At 37.9% G+C, this 15,000-nt stretch overlaps 2 protein-coding genes across 4 annotated transcripts in view; one reads left to right on the top strand and one right to left on the bottom strand.

Moving 5' to 3' along the window:
- Window positions 1–5,241, bottom strand: part of LOC111332089 (Golgi SNAP receptor complex member 1) — a 5,933-nt gene extending 692 nt beyond the window's left edge. Inside the window, exons 1-9 of the mRNA XM_022937355.2 lie at window positions 5,122–5,241; window positions 4,894–4,999; window positions 4,733–4,820; window positions 4,092–4,229; window positions 2,994–3,055; window positions 1,297–1,362; window positions 1,018–1,047; window positions 642–724; window positions 1–309 (exon numbers count right to left, since the gene is read on the bottom strand). The exon at window positions 1–309 is cut by the window's left edge and continues 692 nt beyond it. Coding sequence (XP_022793090.1) covers window positions 185–309; window positions 642–724; window positions 1,018–1,047; window positions 1,297–1,362; window positions 2,994–3,055; window positions 4,092–4,229; window positions 4,733–4,820; window positions 4,894–4,999; window positions 5,122–5,176 — 753 coding nt within the window. The 5' untranslated portion in view covers window positions 5,177–5,241 and the 3' untranslated portion in view covers window positions 1–184. The remainder of the gene's footprint in view (window positions 310–641; window positions 725–1,017; window positions 1,048–1,296; window positions 1,363–2,993; window positions 3,056–4,091; window positions 4,230–4,732; window positions 4,821–4,893; window positions 5,000–5,121) is intronic.
- A 40-nt stretch (window positions 5,242–5,281) lies between these two features.
- The window catches only part of LOC111332067 (unconventional myosin-XIX), an 18,876-nt gene continuing 9,157 nt past the window's right edge, over window positions 5,282–15,000 (top strand). For all 3 annotated transcript variants that reach the window (XM_088743079.1, XM_022937326.2, XM_022937325.2), the window contains exons 1-16: window positions 5,282–5,409; window positions 5,809–5,962; window positions 8,927–8,980; window positions 9,279–9,379; window positions 9,831–9,944; window positions 10,028–10,080; window positions 10,174–10,317; window positions 10,800–10,902; window positions 11,014–11,077; window positions 11,697–11,767; window positions 12,102–12,192; window positions 12,978–13,143; window positions 13,559–13,632; window positions 14,060–14,181; window positions 14,518–14,628; window positions 14,816–14,995. In XM_088743079.1, the coding sequence (XP_088599205.1) occupies window positions 5,404–5,409; window positions 5,809–5,962; window positions 8,927–8,980; window positions 9,279–9,379; window positions 9,831–9,944; window positions 10,028–10,080; window positions 10,174–10,317; window positions 10,800–10,902; window positions 11,014–11,077; window positions 11,697–11,767; window positions 12,102–12,192; window positions 12,978–13,143; window positions 13,559–13,632; window positions 14,060–14,181; window positions 14,518–14,628; window positions 14,816–14,995 (1,608 nt within the window). In that variant the 5' untranslated portion in view covers window positions 5,282–5,403. The remainder of the gene's footprint in view (window positions 5,410–5,808; window positions 5,963–8,926; window positions 8,981–9,278; window positions 9,380–9,830; window positions 9,945–10,027; window positions 10,081–10,173; window positions 10,318–10,799; window positions 10,903–11,013; window positions 11,078–11,696; window positions 11,768–12,101; window positions 12,193–12,977; window positions 13,144–13,558; window positions 13,633–14,059; window positions 14,182–14,517; window positions 14,629–14,815; window positions 14,996–15,000) is intronic.

Raw genomic sequence — 15,000 nt, 5'->3', positions numbered from 1 at the left:
AGCAAAACTAATATGTTGGAATGGACAACTGATAGCAGATCCCATCAATCAAAGTTACATCCCTCTTGTTGCCATGAGCTGGTCAAAATCAGCGACATTCAAGGGATTGTTGTTCAGGGATTGCTGATAATCGCAGGCATAGCTTTGAGTCATTGAAAATCATATCCACAGCATCAATGAGTATTCATCCAAGGGCATAAATGAGCATCAGAATAATGCATATAGAGATAACACTGGCCAGTATGATTGAATCTCGTCTTTTCCTGACATTTATGCGCTGAATTAAACTGTTAAGAGCAGGGAAACGAGCTGAAAAACACATTAAGGATAACAAAATACAAACACAAGATAAACTCTGTCAGTGAGAAATCACTCAATATCACCTCTAATAATAAAAAATAATAAATAATCACAGTAATAAAAATAGCAATAAAATGGTGATAATAATTTTTAAGGTTTTTGTTTAGGGGTCTTAAGATTTTTAAATTGCAAAAAAGGGATATATAAATCAAGACATTTCAACGTAGTGTCCATGGCAATAAACAAAAGCCACCCTATCTCTAAAAGGAAGGAAACTTAGGACTATTTCAATTATAACAAAATCCGAAAAATACCTTGTAAACTAAATCATGAAAGGATACTAGTAACAGCATTTAACCGGCTGGTGACACCATGAAGAACACCTCTTTGACTCTGAAGATTTTCTTTTGTGGCCAATGCAACACTACAGTTCACAAAAATAAAATGGTGAGACTAAAAAATTGATAAATTAAGCAACACATGGAAACTAAATCATTACCCTTCCTTGCAAGCCTTAAGGGGTATCATAATATGTAAGCAAATGAAAGAAAGCAGAAAGGACATATGGATTGTTTAACATTGTATGATTACTAATAAAAGTAGTTAAGTTTTAATAATTAAAAAATAAAACAATTGCTAAATCATTACTGCTTAAAGTTGATTTAAGAGATATACTGAAAGAAGAATTGCTAACATGTCAACATTTCCAAATCTTACCCTATCACATCATCTGCCAGTCGATCTGAACTAAAATATAAGTGAAAGAAAGTGTTAGTTTTTTTCTCTTTTCAGGTACAACTTTTGAAGAAGAAATCTTCTTAACACATCACCAAACTTAATCTTTCATTAAAAAGTGTGGAACCTGACTTGTGACAATGTAGGAAGTTTAACTGCCTAAACTTGGAGCTACCATTCTGCTAACTGCCTAAACTTCGAGCTAACATTCTCTAACTGCCAAAACATAAACAACCTTTAGAGAAAGGGCAGTATACATACTTTCTTATATGTTCATTTTCTTTTAGGTAGAGGTCTGTCCTTCTGTTCATGCCAGTCTTGTATGCGCTATTATGACACACAAAAAAAGTATAGAAAAAATGTTTTAACTACCATGTTTGAAGTGACCCTCAAACAAGTTCAGGAACCTCCATTTAAAGCCAAATCAACTAACAGTAGGAGAGTTACAATACCCAGAAGGTTAGTAAGGCTTGTAGGCTTGTTTCCTGTTTGTTCATGAATAAGTCTTTTTATTAACAGCTGACTCTAAAAAGCTGGTTTTCTATTTAACACCAAACTCTTTTTAAAATACATCAATAACAACCAGCAGACAATGAATGACAAAGTTTACAACAACAACATTTCCAGCAAACCAAACAGAAAAGCCTTGCTTTACAAAAGACTAAAAAAACAAAAAAAAAACTGACCACACTAATTGCATATTTGGGCCAATAACACTGCCAAACTGACATGTGTTTCTGCAAACAAGAGTTTAAATACAGGATGTTGAAGATGACTTCAGACCCAAGTCATCCAAGAATCATTCTTCGACTCCGACCCCTTTAGAACCTAACATCAGTATGTGTATTCTTTATACTGTTCACCACACATTTCCTAAGGTGCTGAACTAGGAGAATTTGTTTAACAAACCAAAGTTTCTCAAGTTGATGATCATTTCCTTTATTCTCCCGTCCCTAATGGGAGATTCAGGGGTGATATTGTAAGAGAAATTATATGCTATTCACTCAGGGGGTCAAAAGGTAAAAGGGTTACCACCATCTACTATTTTTCTACAATATATTACTGGAGGCAGTGTGGCCGAGTGGTTAGAGTGTCGGACTCGTAATCCGCCGCTCCCGGGTTTGAGTCTCACCCTGACCACTGGATCTGTTTCACGGTAGCCCTGAGTTCAGATCCTTGGCCACGCTTGTAAATAGCCAACCGGTTTGCCTCCAACCGGTTGGGGTTCTTAATGATGTTCTTAATGATGTTATGTTCAATTTAGACCATTTGTTTCATTTGTTTGCAAGGACCACAATGGAAACTACTGGTTCACCAGTAATTGTGTAATCCTATAAAAAGACTTTTTTTTTTTAATATCACTTTTTCATGTGAATCAAACAGTATTGTTATGACAGTGAAGGATATGAGAGCCAAACATGGAAGCTCTTAATTGTTAAACAAATCCTCCTATCAGTGCTATACAAAATGTTTAGAGAATAGTGAACAACTATTCACCGAAATGGAGGTGGTAAGTGGTGGATATTTACCGAGCCATGGAACGGCGAGGTAAATATCCACCGCTAACCACCAACACTGAGGTGAATAGTTGTTTTAGTATATACTAAAACAGTGAGATAATGTACACCACCGTCGTTAATTTGAGTGATTTCTTCGCTTGTCACGGATGCAAACCGGGACGCCATTTTTTCCTGAATTGCTCGAAGGTAAATAGCAAAGGATATTTGGAGTTTGACTAGCCAATCAGAGCGCGCCTTCAACACTATCCACTGTTTTAGTATATACTAATATCATATATGGAGAACATCCATACTGATGTTAGGGTGTAAAGGGTAAAGAACTACCATTACCCAAATGATCACACTTGATCACTAATTCTTCAAAACTATTGGCATTTTTTTTAAATGAAAGTGGAATTTACCATACAGGGAAGGTCTGACTGATAGATAATCTCTTACTTGATATCTCTATGGACAGATCCCAATAAATCTTCCCTGTCTCTGAAAGCTTGGATATTAGCCTAGGATAACAATATTCATTGGGCACAATTCATAACAATTAAGTTTACAAATATCTTGCAGAGTCTAAACAAGATGAAGCAATTATCTTCTCACCAGTAACGTTAAAAACAACTTAAGTCCTACATATCTTAAAGTTTTAAACTCTTTAACTCCCATTCATGACCAAAACAGAATTTCTCCTTTCACTATCGATGTAATATCTGTCTTCTCGGATAAAACGTAAAGCCGTAGGTCCCATCTCCTGCAGGGTTAGGGGTAGGAGAAGTAAATTTCCCATGCACGAGATTACTGTGTGGTGGATGTCCTCCCTGGGGTGGGATGGGTGGGAAGGTGAGATCGCTACATAGACTGAAGCAGCTGCCAGAGGCGCCTGATAAAAAGATGCTGACATCCAATCTCAACCTTACGATACTGTTAAGTGCGACTGAATATGTCCACATAGAAGTCTGTGCTATATAAATGTAAAAATGTAAAAAATGTAAATGTAACAGAATAAAGAAATGCATCACTTTTGGGATTCTTAGTTGATCCAATGCCAAATTCTCTGAACTTACATCTTAAGAATTGTATAGCAGAAAGAAAGAAGAATTGCTATTGAGATCTGGGAGTGAAAAAAATACTAAGGAAAAGAGGGTGACAACTAATCTGAGTTTCCACTTAGCTTACATTTCAATTGAATGATGTCAAACCAAATCAAAAGTAACCATAAAAGCCAATACAAAAAAATGAAAAAGTAAATATAACAAAAAAACCCATGAGGACTCAAAGTAAACACAACCAACTGCCCAAAGTGCAGGAAACTGCTGGCAAACAAGTTGTAGATGGTTTCAGTTTTCAGATTGAGAAAGTCACACAAGTTTTTTTGAAACTATCACAGAGCAAATTCACATAAGCCACAGCAGTCCTGGATCACTCAACACTCAAATGAAAGTTGCTCTTAATGAGAAATTTCTGTAGGTTACAAAGTGGTTTACAGACATTTTCCAGAAAGGTCTAGGGTCAAATCCAATTCAAATCAATTAACATATATAGTACCTTCGTTTTTGAAAATTCATGCGAGTAACCCTGTAAAATATCCCTGTGTCTCTGTAATGTGTGGAGCTGTGTAGCATTAGGTTGGCCTAAGTTAAAGCCAGCAGTGTATTCAGCCATTGAGTCATTAACCTCTGTCAACTGCAATAAAACAAATCAGAATGTCTAAAAAGCTACCCACAATCCATTAAATTTGTCTTTGTTTATCAGGTTTGTCTACACTTCTATTTAGCAACCATCATTTTCTATCTATCACTTTGAGCAAAGGGTCAGAGGCTGAGATAAGGTTAAACAATAACAGTAAGTGGTTTACTATTATTATATTCAATTTGATTTTAATCGAAAAATAAAAGTAAAAAGTGTACAATAGTTTGTTTTTTTCTGATGACTCATGCTATGCCAATAAAAACTCTTGAACTGCATTACCCAATGCTCCAGTTCTATAAACAAATAAAAAACATGGAATTCATTGTCAACGATATCGCTCAGGCTCAGGAGACAATTCTCGCAACGTCACCTGAGCGACTGGTTACTCAGTAATTGCTTACATTAAGTAATAATTATTCATTTTCGTATGAATACCCTCCATTAGCTGATATTTCTTAAAACATCCTACTCGCGTTAAAATCAAGTGAAAAACTAACCTTGGATAAAAGCTGTTCAATTTCCAGTCCCATAGTTTCAAAAAGTCGTTCACTCGAGGAACTGTTTAAAAGTGGCGATGTATCCAAACTACAAAGAAGAAAACAAGTGAAAGCTTGTTTCAGACTCTGGACTCTGTTTTTATCCATTTCATGACAGTTACCTTTCTTTATAGCCATCGCGCTGACTGTAGTTCGTTCCTAATTTGCTGAAGGAGACAAGTTTCAGATCTATTTCGTTTTCAAGTTGTCGAGCTTTCTTCCTCAATTCTGCGAAGAAAAGATCAAAAATTACCACAAATAGTAGAAGAATACGGTCTTACTTTTCAAAAGAATAGACTCGCTCTACATTAAGATAAAAACATCACAGAATTATAAAGAAAAACGCGAACCTTCCCATCTAGATGGAGTGATTGAGGAAGCCATGTTTTCTGCATCATCAAACATAATTGCAACTCGCTAAGCATCCTGGATATTTGATACGTATCACTTTTGTAGTCAGCCGCTGTGTGGGCTATCGTTAAACTGCCGGCTTGCACACTTTTGGCCAATCAAAGCTCAGTATTTATCCGCGGTTCGAAATTTGAATGCGAGTTCCAAAACATTGATATTTTTTGCGATATTTCTCGATCAGCTGTGTTTACTGTTTTCTTGGCCGACCGATTAATGCGAATATGAAGGTAAGTATGTAATCTTCACATGTACTAGGTTTCGTAAGGATCGCTGCGGAGAGTTAATCACTTCGATAGGTGCTCCTATATAATTTTGCGGGCGAACTTAGCTTTGTATTGAATCAAAATGATAAAAACTTCATCTAAGTTACATGCTTTTTATGTGATTTGATATCTTTTTTTTCCATTTTGATCCTTGTTGTCGGTAAACTCGAGTTATATTTACATCTAAATTAAAAATTCTCCAAATAATCCAATGCAGTAAGAAATCTTATTTAGAACGAATTTAACGACAAAATTACCGAAAAAGTCCATGTCATGACCCGACATATACAATCTGACTCCCCAGGGATATCACTCCACCTGGAAGAATTCCTTTCCTCTCAAATCGTCCGCTCTAATTTTCAGGTCTTAGACAATGAAACTGCTAATAAACCATCAGTGAGGAGAAAGGATGGTTCATTTGAAGAGCCCTTTAAAAAGAAACACCTAGAAGAAAATCTTGCTGTCCAAAGCACTACTGGTGATTTAACATCACTGAGTCCTTTGAATGAAGAAACAGGTTTGAATTCCTTTCTCTGTTGAAGTTTAATATTCTCCAGATTTGAGCACGAAATGAACTGGAACCCCCAGAGATGTTTATTAGCCTAGCCCCAGTTGTTCCAAGGTTGAATAATGCTATCCACTGGATTTAATTTAATTTAATAACTTCTAGAGTGCTATTTTCATTCAATGATCAACAGCGCTTAACAACTTAGAATACTACAGTAAATTCAAATTTATAAAACTAATTACATGTACATTAATATTAACAATGTATGTTAAAAATAAGAATAATATTGAATATCCATAATAAGGATCTTAATTAGGAATAAGGGTCTTAATAAGGAACTTAATTAGTAATACTAATAAATACTTGGATAGCATTATTCAGTGCATTTTGCTATCTGTTATCTGCTGGATAGCAATTTACCTGTAGGATAATATTATCTGCCCTTTCTACGACTGGGACCTGCAGGTCATTTTTTCCTTACGCCTAGAAGGTTCCTGTAAAATACCTAATAGTATACAGGTATTTGCTGCCCAATGGGTTATAATTTTGACACCCATTAGGTATCAATTTTTAGATACATTTCCTTGAATGTGGGAAATATTATGCCCACCCAAAAAACTTGAATTGAAACCTCTAGGACAGGGCTTGAAACATCAATCCATTTCTGAGGCAGGGCAACATTTTGAATACAATTTCTCTTCAAAAAGAGTTCCAGAAATGGAAACCCAAGTGGCCTCACAGCAGTCAACTTTAAAAAAACATAACAAGATACCCACCTTTGGCTTTTCCTCTGATAACTCAAATCTAACTTTCCAATTTCCTGTGTCACTTGGAGTTATCATCAGGAGCCATATATGCAAATGACTGTCTGTGACAATTTTTCCCCTACTGCATGATCTCACCATCCAACAGCTCTTTAAACTGTGACATAATATATGGAAAGTTTAATACTAAGTAACAAAAACCATGATTGAGTATTTAATATCATTTAATCCTAGTGTTATTTTTTAAAAAAAAACTTACTCTTTGTCCAACATAAAATCACAAGGGGAAAGGGATTAATTGTTCTACTCGGAGAATATCCAACACCTGAAAACAACAGACTCTCGAAAATGGTGGAACTACGTTAACAAAGTCTCTGGTAAATCCTGTTCATCAGCTACCTCTACTAACAGTTTTGTTATCGATGGGTGACTAAATCTCCTAACAAGCTGGTTAATGACTTAAATAAGTTCTTCCTTTCTGTAAATGAGGACATTCCTGCTTTAGATCCATGCCAACTCCCAGCCTACTTACCATGCTCTGAGAGAGCACCGTTTATCAGCCCACCACAAGTGTGTCAAAAACTGCTCAAGCTAAATCCATCTAAAGCTACAGGGCCAGATAACATCCCTGCACGTATCCTTAGAGAATTCGCTTTTGAGTTTGCTGACCCAGTTGCAAACCTGTTTAACTCAAGTTTAGCTTCGGGTATTGTTCCAGACATCTGGAAGGCTGCAAACATAACACCTGTTCCCGAAGAGTCTGTACCGAGATCCCTCAGTGACTTCTGACCTATCTCACTCACGCCATGCCTCTCTAAAGTATTAGAGGAATTCGTCGCATGCTGGGTCCTCGAAGATATCCAGAGTAAAATTGATCCACACCAGTTTGGTTGCTTGAAAGGCACATCTACAACCCTGTGTCTCATGGATATGCTCCACGAATGGCTATCTAGCCTCGATACCCCTGGTAACACTTTGCGTATTTGTATGCTGGACTTCAGTAAAGCCTTCGATAGGATAAATCTCAACATCCTAATGCTCAAACTTATTAACTTAGGGGTATGTAGGTCTTTATTACCTTGGATTTGTAGTTTTGTATCCAATAGAAGACAACAAGTCAAGATTATTGATTCCTTCTCTGACTGGTCGTATGTAAACGCTGGGGTCCCACAAGGGACTAAATTGGGTCCGATACTATTTTTAGTTATGGTGAATGAGCTTACTCCAACCAGTTCATTCTGGAAGTACGTTGATGACCTAACCATTGCTGAAGTTCTACCTCGAGAAGGTTCATCAACTATCCAGACCACCCTGGATGATATATCCACCTGGTGTTCTTCAAATTACATGAAATTGAGCCCAAAAAAGTGCAAAGAACTCAGAATATGCTTCCCACGTAACCCTCCCACTCTATTACAGTTGACTATTAATAACACCTCAACCGAAGTAGTAGAAAGTCACAAGCTCCTAGGAGTGCTCATTCAGGGTGATCTAAAATGGCGTAGTTACATTCTTAGCATTACAAAGAAAGCTGCTCAGCGACTTTATATCCTTCGTGTCCTGCGCAGCAATGGCCTTCCACCCAAGGATTTACTTAGTGTCTATACTGCTTATTTACGTTCTGTTTTGGAGTACGCATGCCCGGTATGGCATTCTAGCCTTCCATCTTACCTTGTGGACAATTTAGAACAGATACAAAGAAGAGCTTTCAGGATAATCGAACCACTAATTTCTTACAGAACTGCATGTAATGTTTTGAATTACCCCACGCTGGAAGAAAATAGGGAACGTCTTTGCCTCGAACAGTTCAAGAAAATGAAAAACTCACAGTTGTCATCATTAATTCCACAGAAAAGACTAGACGGACACGGCCGCCAGCTGCGCTCCAGCAATAACTTGACTCTTTTTAAATGTAGGACAAAACGATTTCAAATAAGTTTTTTTTCCCGCAATGACGTCAAAGCTTAATGAATTATCGCAATAGACTTATATCACATTAATAATTTGTTAACAGAATCTTGTGAGCCGGTAACCCAGTCTCCCGGCAAAATTTTTAATTATATAGTCTCATTTAATTTGTAAATATTTTTTGTAATTTCTTGTAAATATGAAGTATTTCATTTTAGTGCCGAATTCATATCTAATAAACCATTACCATTACCATTCTAGCCAGTTCTAGTCATAACACCCTGATTCCTTTTGATTGCAGTTCTCCAGGCAATAGAAGCTCGTTTTCAAGAAGGCACACACTACTCCTGGGCAGGTACCGTGTGATCATGTACTGACGTCACCAAGAATTTTCTTCCTTTGCCCCTCCATATCACTAGCTCCCTTGATGCTCAGTTATCGCTTTTAATTTCAGTGCACAAGCTTTTGAAATTTTTTGACAAGCGACCATAAATGGCCGTAAAGCCTGGGTAGCTGCCTTTCTTGAGTTGTTAATGTGCGACATGAGAATTCCCTGCCTCTTTATTCTCTCATCTCACCAAGCCCCCATAAGCTTCTCAAGTAGTCTTAGCACACGGTAGGATCAACTACTGACACTTTTATCGGATCCACAGGTGTTCCACTCATTGCAGTCAATCCATTCCAAAATGTTGCAGGACTGTATGACAGTGAGACAGTTGAAAATTACAAGAGAATTGAGTCAAGTGAAATCAAGGTTAGTGAGCCAACCTTTTGTCACATCCGCGGTGTTATAGAAACTATTTATAAGAGGATTGTGGAGCTCCGCGTGCGAAGCACACGAGCGGAGCCCCATATTTAATAAAATAAAGTAGCCAACAAAACCAAGAAAATTTGGTAGTCATTTGATAACTGCACAGCCATTCACTCGAAAACTGTACTTCACATTAGTGATAACCCATGGTAATGAGCTCGTAATTGTTACAACCTATGGGAAATTCGAATAAAGCGACAGTTAGGAATTTCTTAGCCTTGCACTTTTTTTTGTTTAAGCTTGTTCGACCAGGTATTCACAATCAAGTAAATTTTGCACTTCGGTTGGACTTTTTTTCTCGTGAAATCCTGACCTGTAAAGAAACTCAAGGCATATCTTCTGCACGCCATACTGTACAATCGATATTCTTATTTGATCGCATATCTCACCGTAGGAATGTCCCCCACATATCTTCGCCGTTGGTCAGAAAGCGTATTGCGATCTCAAAAGAGATATGGAAGTAAAGAACCAGTCCATCATCGTCAGTGGCGAGAGTGGCGCGGGCAAGGTTAGTAGATGGAAGGGAGAGTGGTGTGGAAATGTTTAAATTAGTGAGAATACAATTTTTTACAACCTGCACTATTTTTGCAGACATGGACAACACGAAAACTCATGCATTTCATAACCGATTTGTCGAATTCGAGGTAAGAGGTCTCATCATTTGTATCGGAGACACTGGGCGAAATCTTGGGGCAATTTTCTGAATAACCTTTTAATTTTTTTTTTTTTTTGTAAAGGAAAGAAGAAATTGCGAAAGTTAACAGGATTGAGCAAAGGATTCTTGATTCCAATCCTATTCTGGAAGCGTTTGGAAATGCCAAGACCGTGCGAAACGAAAACAGTAGTCGATTTGGAAAATACATTCAACTTCAGTTTGATCGGTGAGCAGAAGCTTAAAGACTGAAAAGTTCATTTGGTTATTACATCCAAAACAGAGTCACTAACTTTATACTACATTGTTTTTTCAAAGCGATAATGTTACCGGAATACCAATTGACGAAGGAAAAGGTCGATTTCCCTCTTGCTCGTTCTCGGATTTCTTGAAATTCAAACAGAAACTTTGTTACAGGGAATTTGCGGTGGGGTTACAACGCATTATTTTTGGATCTTATTTTTTTTACCCATATTTGGCAAATGTTGACAAAACAGCAATGAAAATTCTGCGAGAGTTTGAATTAAGTCCAGGGAGCCCACTACCACAGTAATTTCGCTCTCGCTTATTTTGCCAAATCAAAGGAAACCACAGAAAGTAACCATAAACAAGGAAAGGTCGAGGATAGCAAGAACAAACTCAGACGTAACACTTTTTACTGAATCGAATCCTGTACTGAATCGTTACTAACATATTGCGGATTTTCCATAGAAACCAGAAGATTGTCGGGGCAACCATCAACACTTATTTACTGGAAAAGACGAGAGTTGTATATCAAGCCAAAGGGGAACGAAAATTTCACATTTTTGAGCAGGTGAAAGCAGAAAGCGTCAAAATGCATCTGAAAAAAGTCCAGAAATTTCTGTTTTCTATCACCCTTATAATATTATTTTTAATAATGAAAGCCATTTCTTTTGCAAATTAGATGACTTCGGCAGAATGCCACCTCCAAGATTCTCCTTCGAGAAATGACGAATCAACGTCCACCGGTAAGAAAATGTACTCATAACGCACTGACCTCTCGCGGATAACACGCGGGAGCATTTACACCGGGAGGGACCTCCTTACTTGTCTAGCGCGCGTGACCTCTCGCTTGAGAATGCCGGTTTGATCGAGCGCCCCTCAGTCATGCAGAGTTGTTGATACTCGATGATGGATCACTATAATTTATTCAATTAGAATAAAACACAGCAACAGGTGACATCCCACAGGACTGATGAGTATTTTTATCATTTTTATGATCTGAAATAAATACACAGAATGATCTATGCGGGATTATCGCATCTATTTTCCGTAACTTTCAAACTCACTTCTATGGACCTAGGCTTGATTGAGCAAATGCTTTCTAATGTGATGAGCTCCAAGGAACCTTGAACCTGAAGAAGAGTCAACAAATAATTATCGAACGCCAGCTTTTAATCTGATCTTGAGGCCTTGCTCTAGTACCCTTTTACAGTGATCGGTTGTTTCGGGCTATAAATCGTCTCTAGGGCGATTTGTAATAAGCTAATTTCTCAAAATGCTTTAAGCGCCGGACATCTTGCGCAGACAGGTCACTGAATGTTACCTTGAAAGATGCCAGTTCTTTAGATATGCTTTACTTTGCAGCTCTCAAAGCAACAAAGCAAGCGCTAAAGAATATTGGAATTGACCATCAACTTCAATGCGAAATTTTTAAGGTAAAGAGTATTTAGAAAGTTTATCCTTCTTAAGTAACTTCAGCGTTAACGGTTTAAGTATTGCAATTATCTGATATTGATGCTTCATGTACCTGGCATGCCGCTTTTGTTGTAGCGAAGAACGATTAACTTTTGAACGCCGCATCCAAATTCTGTATGAGCAAAACTTGCGACAAAAGGTCTATTATTTCATAATTCTCCTGATGTTCCAAAAACAAGACTAATCCGTAACTTAGCTTCAACCTCTTTTAATTTCAGATTACGGTTCCTTTTTATTCTCCAGTGTACCTTGATTTATCTGAATGCTTTACTGATGATTTATTCCTCGTTTTAGATCCTGAGTGGCATACTCAAACTTTGTCAGGATGTCCACTTTGAGGACCAGAGTAAGACGAGCGAAATTTGTAACGTTCACTATGATCAAGGTTGGTGAGTACCTGGAGAGTACCTTTCTGAAAAAAAAAAAGTCTGGAGGACAAAATAATTGAGAGAGAAGGTTGCCCTCGCTTCCTAAGTATTTCCATCTGAATCGCCTCCCCGGTGTCAATCGCTCGCTCAAATTTAAACTTAAAGAGGAACTCAGTTAACTCTGCGAGTGTTTCCACAAAAACTTGGGTCCCAGGGAACTCGTGACCTCTTTAATTTCACCATGATAACTGAAGCACTGTTTCAGAATGCATATACAAAAAATTGATCGAAAGAACGAACTATCTGCCATGGAAGTTAAAAGAATCGAGGCAGAGAAAAAGCGGGACGGATAGATAGGTAGGTGGATGGATAATTGGGTGAATGAAAGATTATGTGGAACGCAACTGTTACGACGTCGTACAGCGGCTTGCTAGCCTCCAACCTCTGCGCGGTATTAGCATATTAAAATAACTTCCGCACCAAATTCATTATCATTCAGAATTTTTTCTTGTGTGTCTGTGTGTCGTTTCGTGTAAGTATCCCAACCGTCAGGTAGCTTCTTGCTGTCCTTTCTTCGTTTAATTTTCATTTACCTTGTTTATTATCATTGTATATTACTGTTATTTGAATCATTTCTTCATGTATTTCGGGTACAACTGGTTATATAATTAAAGTTTGAGAATTTACCGATACGTTCGCTGCAGCAACCACGGTTTTGAAGTTAAAGGAAAACAAAACACAAATATTTGACGAAGGAACAACCTTGGCCTTTCATTGCTCTTTACTTTGTCGACTGTTTCAGTTTCAGACGTTTGTGATTTACTGGGAACCGAAGTGCAGTCTCTAAAGCAGTGCTTGAGTGCACGACGAATCACAACAGGTTCCACTGGCGAACAGTTTATGAAGCCTTGTTCAGCGTCTGAATGCATGGAGAGAAGAGACTGTGTAGCTAAACTCGTCTACTCTCGGTATGATTTCAATCTGGAACTCGCTTGCAGAACAGGGTCCTGTTGGCAGTGCCAAACCTTCTTTTATTGCACCTTTCACCCAACGTTGATTCACCTCAGAATTTAAAACTGTTGGTGCGCACATTGCTGCCCATGCTGCAAGCAGCAGAAACACGCAATCTCCAATTGGTGTCCATTTAGTGAAGTTTCTTGCCACAACTTGCAGAAAGGGTGTGTCAAGTGCACACTTCTCTATTCACCATTCCACATTTACAAGCGATAATTTGAAAGTACTGAACATGCCATCTCATACGATAGGTGAAACACACGCACCCCCTCCCCCTTTGTCGATAGTGCTGGGACCTTGTTGAGGTGACTAACAAAGTTCTTTTTCGTGTGCGTTTTACGCATATGCCTGTTTGTTTTTATTTTGCAGATTGTTCGACTGGATAGTAAATTTTATAAATGGTTCTATCAGAGCACTGCCCGATTCAAAACATTTTTTTATCGGTAAGAATGGACAGAAAATAACCATTGATAGTGCTAGAGTTTAATCGCGTCGGAATGTAAATGATGATTAAGAAGTATTAGAGGAAGTTTAACTCAACCCTTAAATTTCCAGGATCTGATTTTGAATTCTCCTTTCTTGTCATTAAACATTTTTTTGAAAATTAGCAAGGAGAATTTGGTTTTATCACCCCATAGTGGACATTTTGGTCCATTCCGATTACCGTCTGACTGGATAATAGCTCTCGTAAAGAGTTATTACGGTGTAATCACATAAAATTCTGGGAATTAAGAGGTTAACCTTGTTTAAAGTTAAGTTGCTCACAGACTTTTCAAGACTTTTGAGATCTCGTGGATAGAAGCCGCGCTTGGATTAATGTTACCTTGGCTTTGCATTAAAGATAAATCACTCACTTCTGTTTCATCACAGGTCTTCTAGACATTTACGGATTTGAAAACTTCCAATTGAACAGTCTGGAGCAGTTGTGTATCAACTACGCTAATGAAAAGCTTCAACAACATTTTGTGTATCACTTTATGAAGAAACAGCAGGTATGTCAATCGTTATTGGCATCTTTTTTAATAAGTTTTGACGATTTTTTTATAATTCTACAGACGTGAAATAGTTGTATAACAGGCGCTTCATGGAATAATCACGGAAAAAGTGACCAATCAGTTTACACAACAGAGACTGATAACGCTCGACGGTCAACACCTATTCACCCTACTTTGATGATGATGTCAGTCTAGATTATCAAAACCTCTATTACTACCTCCGCCAACAGTCGTTCTCAGGACTTCACTCGGCGGGACGATCAAACTATGTGCTGGCGGAGCCTGACAGGAATTCGAGAACATCAAACTGACTCTTCTTCATTTGCATTTTAGGAAGAGTACCAGAAGGAAGGCGTTGACTGGACTTTTCAAGAGTTCGTGGACAATCGTCCATGTTTGAATCTCATTGAGGGAAGGACAAGTGTCTTTTCGTTAATGAACGAGGTAACAGAATGTTTTGTACAATATCATTGGTCTTTTTCTTTGACGGATTGGATCGTGTCACTTTTCTTTGTAATCAAGCACTCTTCAAAAAAATCTTTTTTAACATGAAAGCACCAGAAATACTTTAAGAAGTTGTGACTTCATCATTCTGTATCTTGCGATAAATGCCCTTTTCTCTTTGTCCCAGGAGTGCCGTCTGAAAAGAGAGCTGGACACTAACTCGTTCAGTACCCGCCTGACGACAACACTGGCTCAAAACAGTCACTTCACCTGTCCGCGGTTTAAAAGTGAAAATCATATGTTCAGAATACATCACTTTGCCGAAAGTGTGTCTTACCAAGTAGAAGGGCTGGTCAAGAAAAACAAGGTCAG

This window comes from Stylophora pistillata, chromosome 13 (genome assembly GCF_964205215.1).
Source record: "Stylophora pistillata chromosome 13, jaStyPist1.2, whole genome shotgun sequence".
Lineage (NCBI taxonomy): Eukaryota > Metazoa > Cnidaria > Anthozoa > Scleractinia > Pocilloporidae > Stylophora > Stylophora pistillata.
This window is presented reverse-complemented; position numbering and strand designations above follow the sequence as displayed.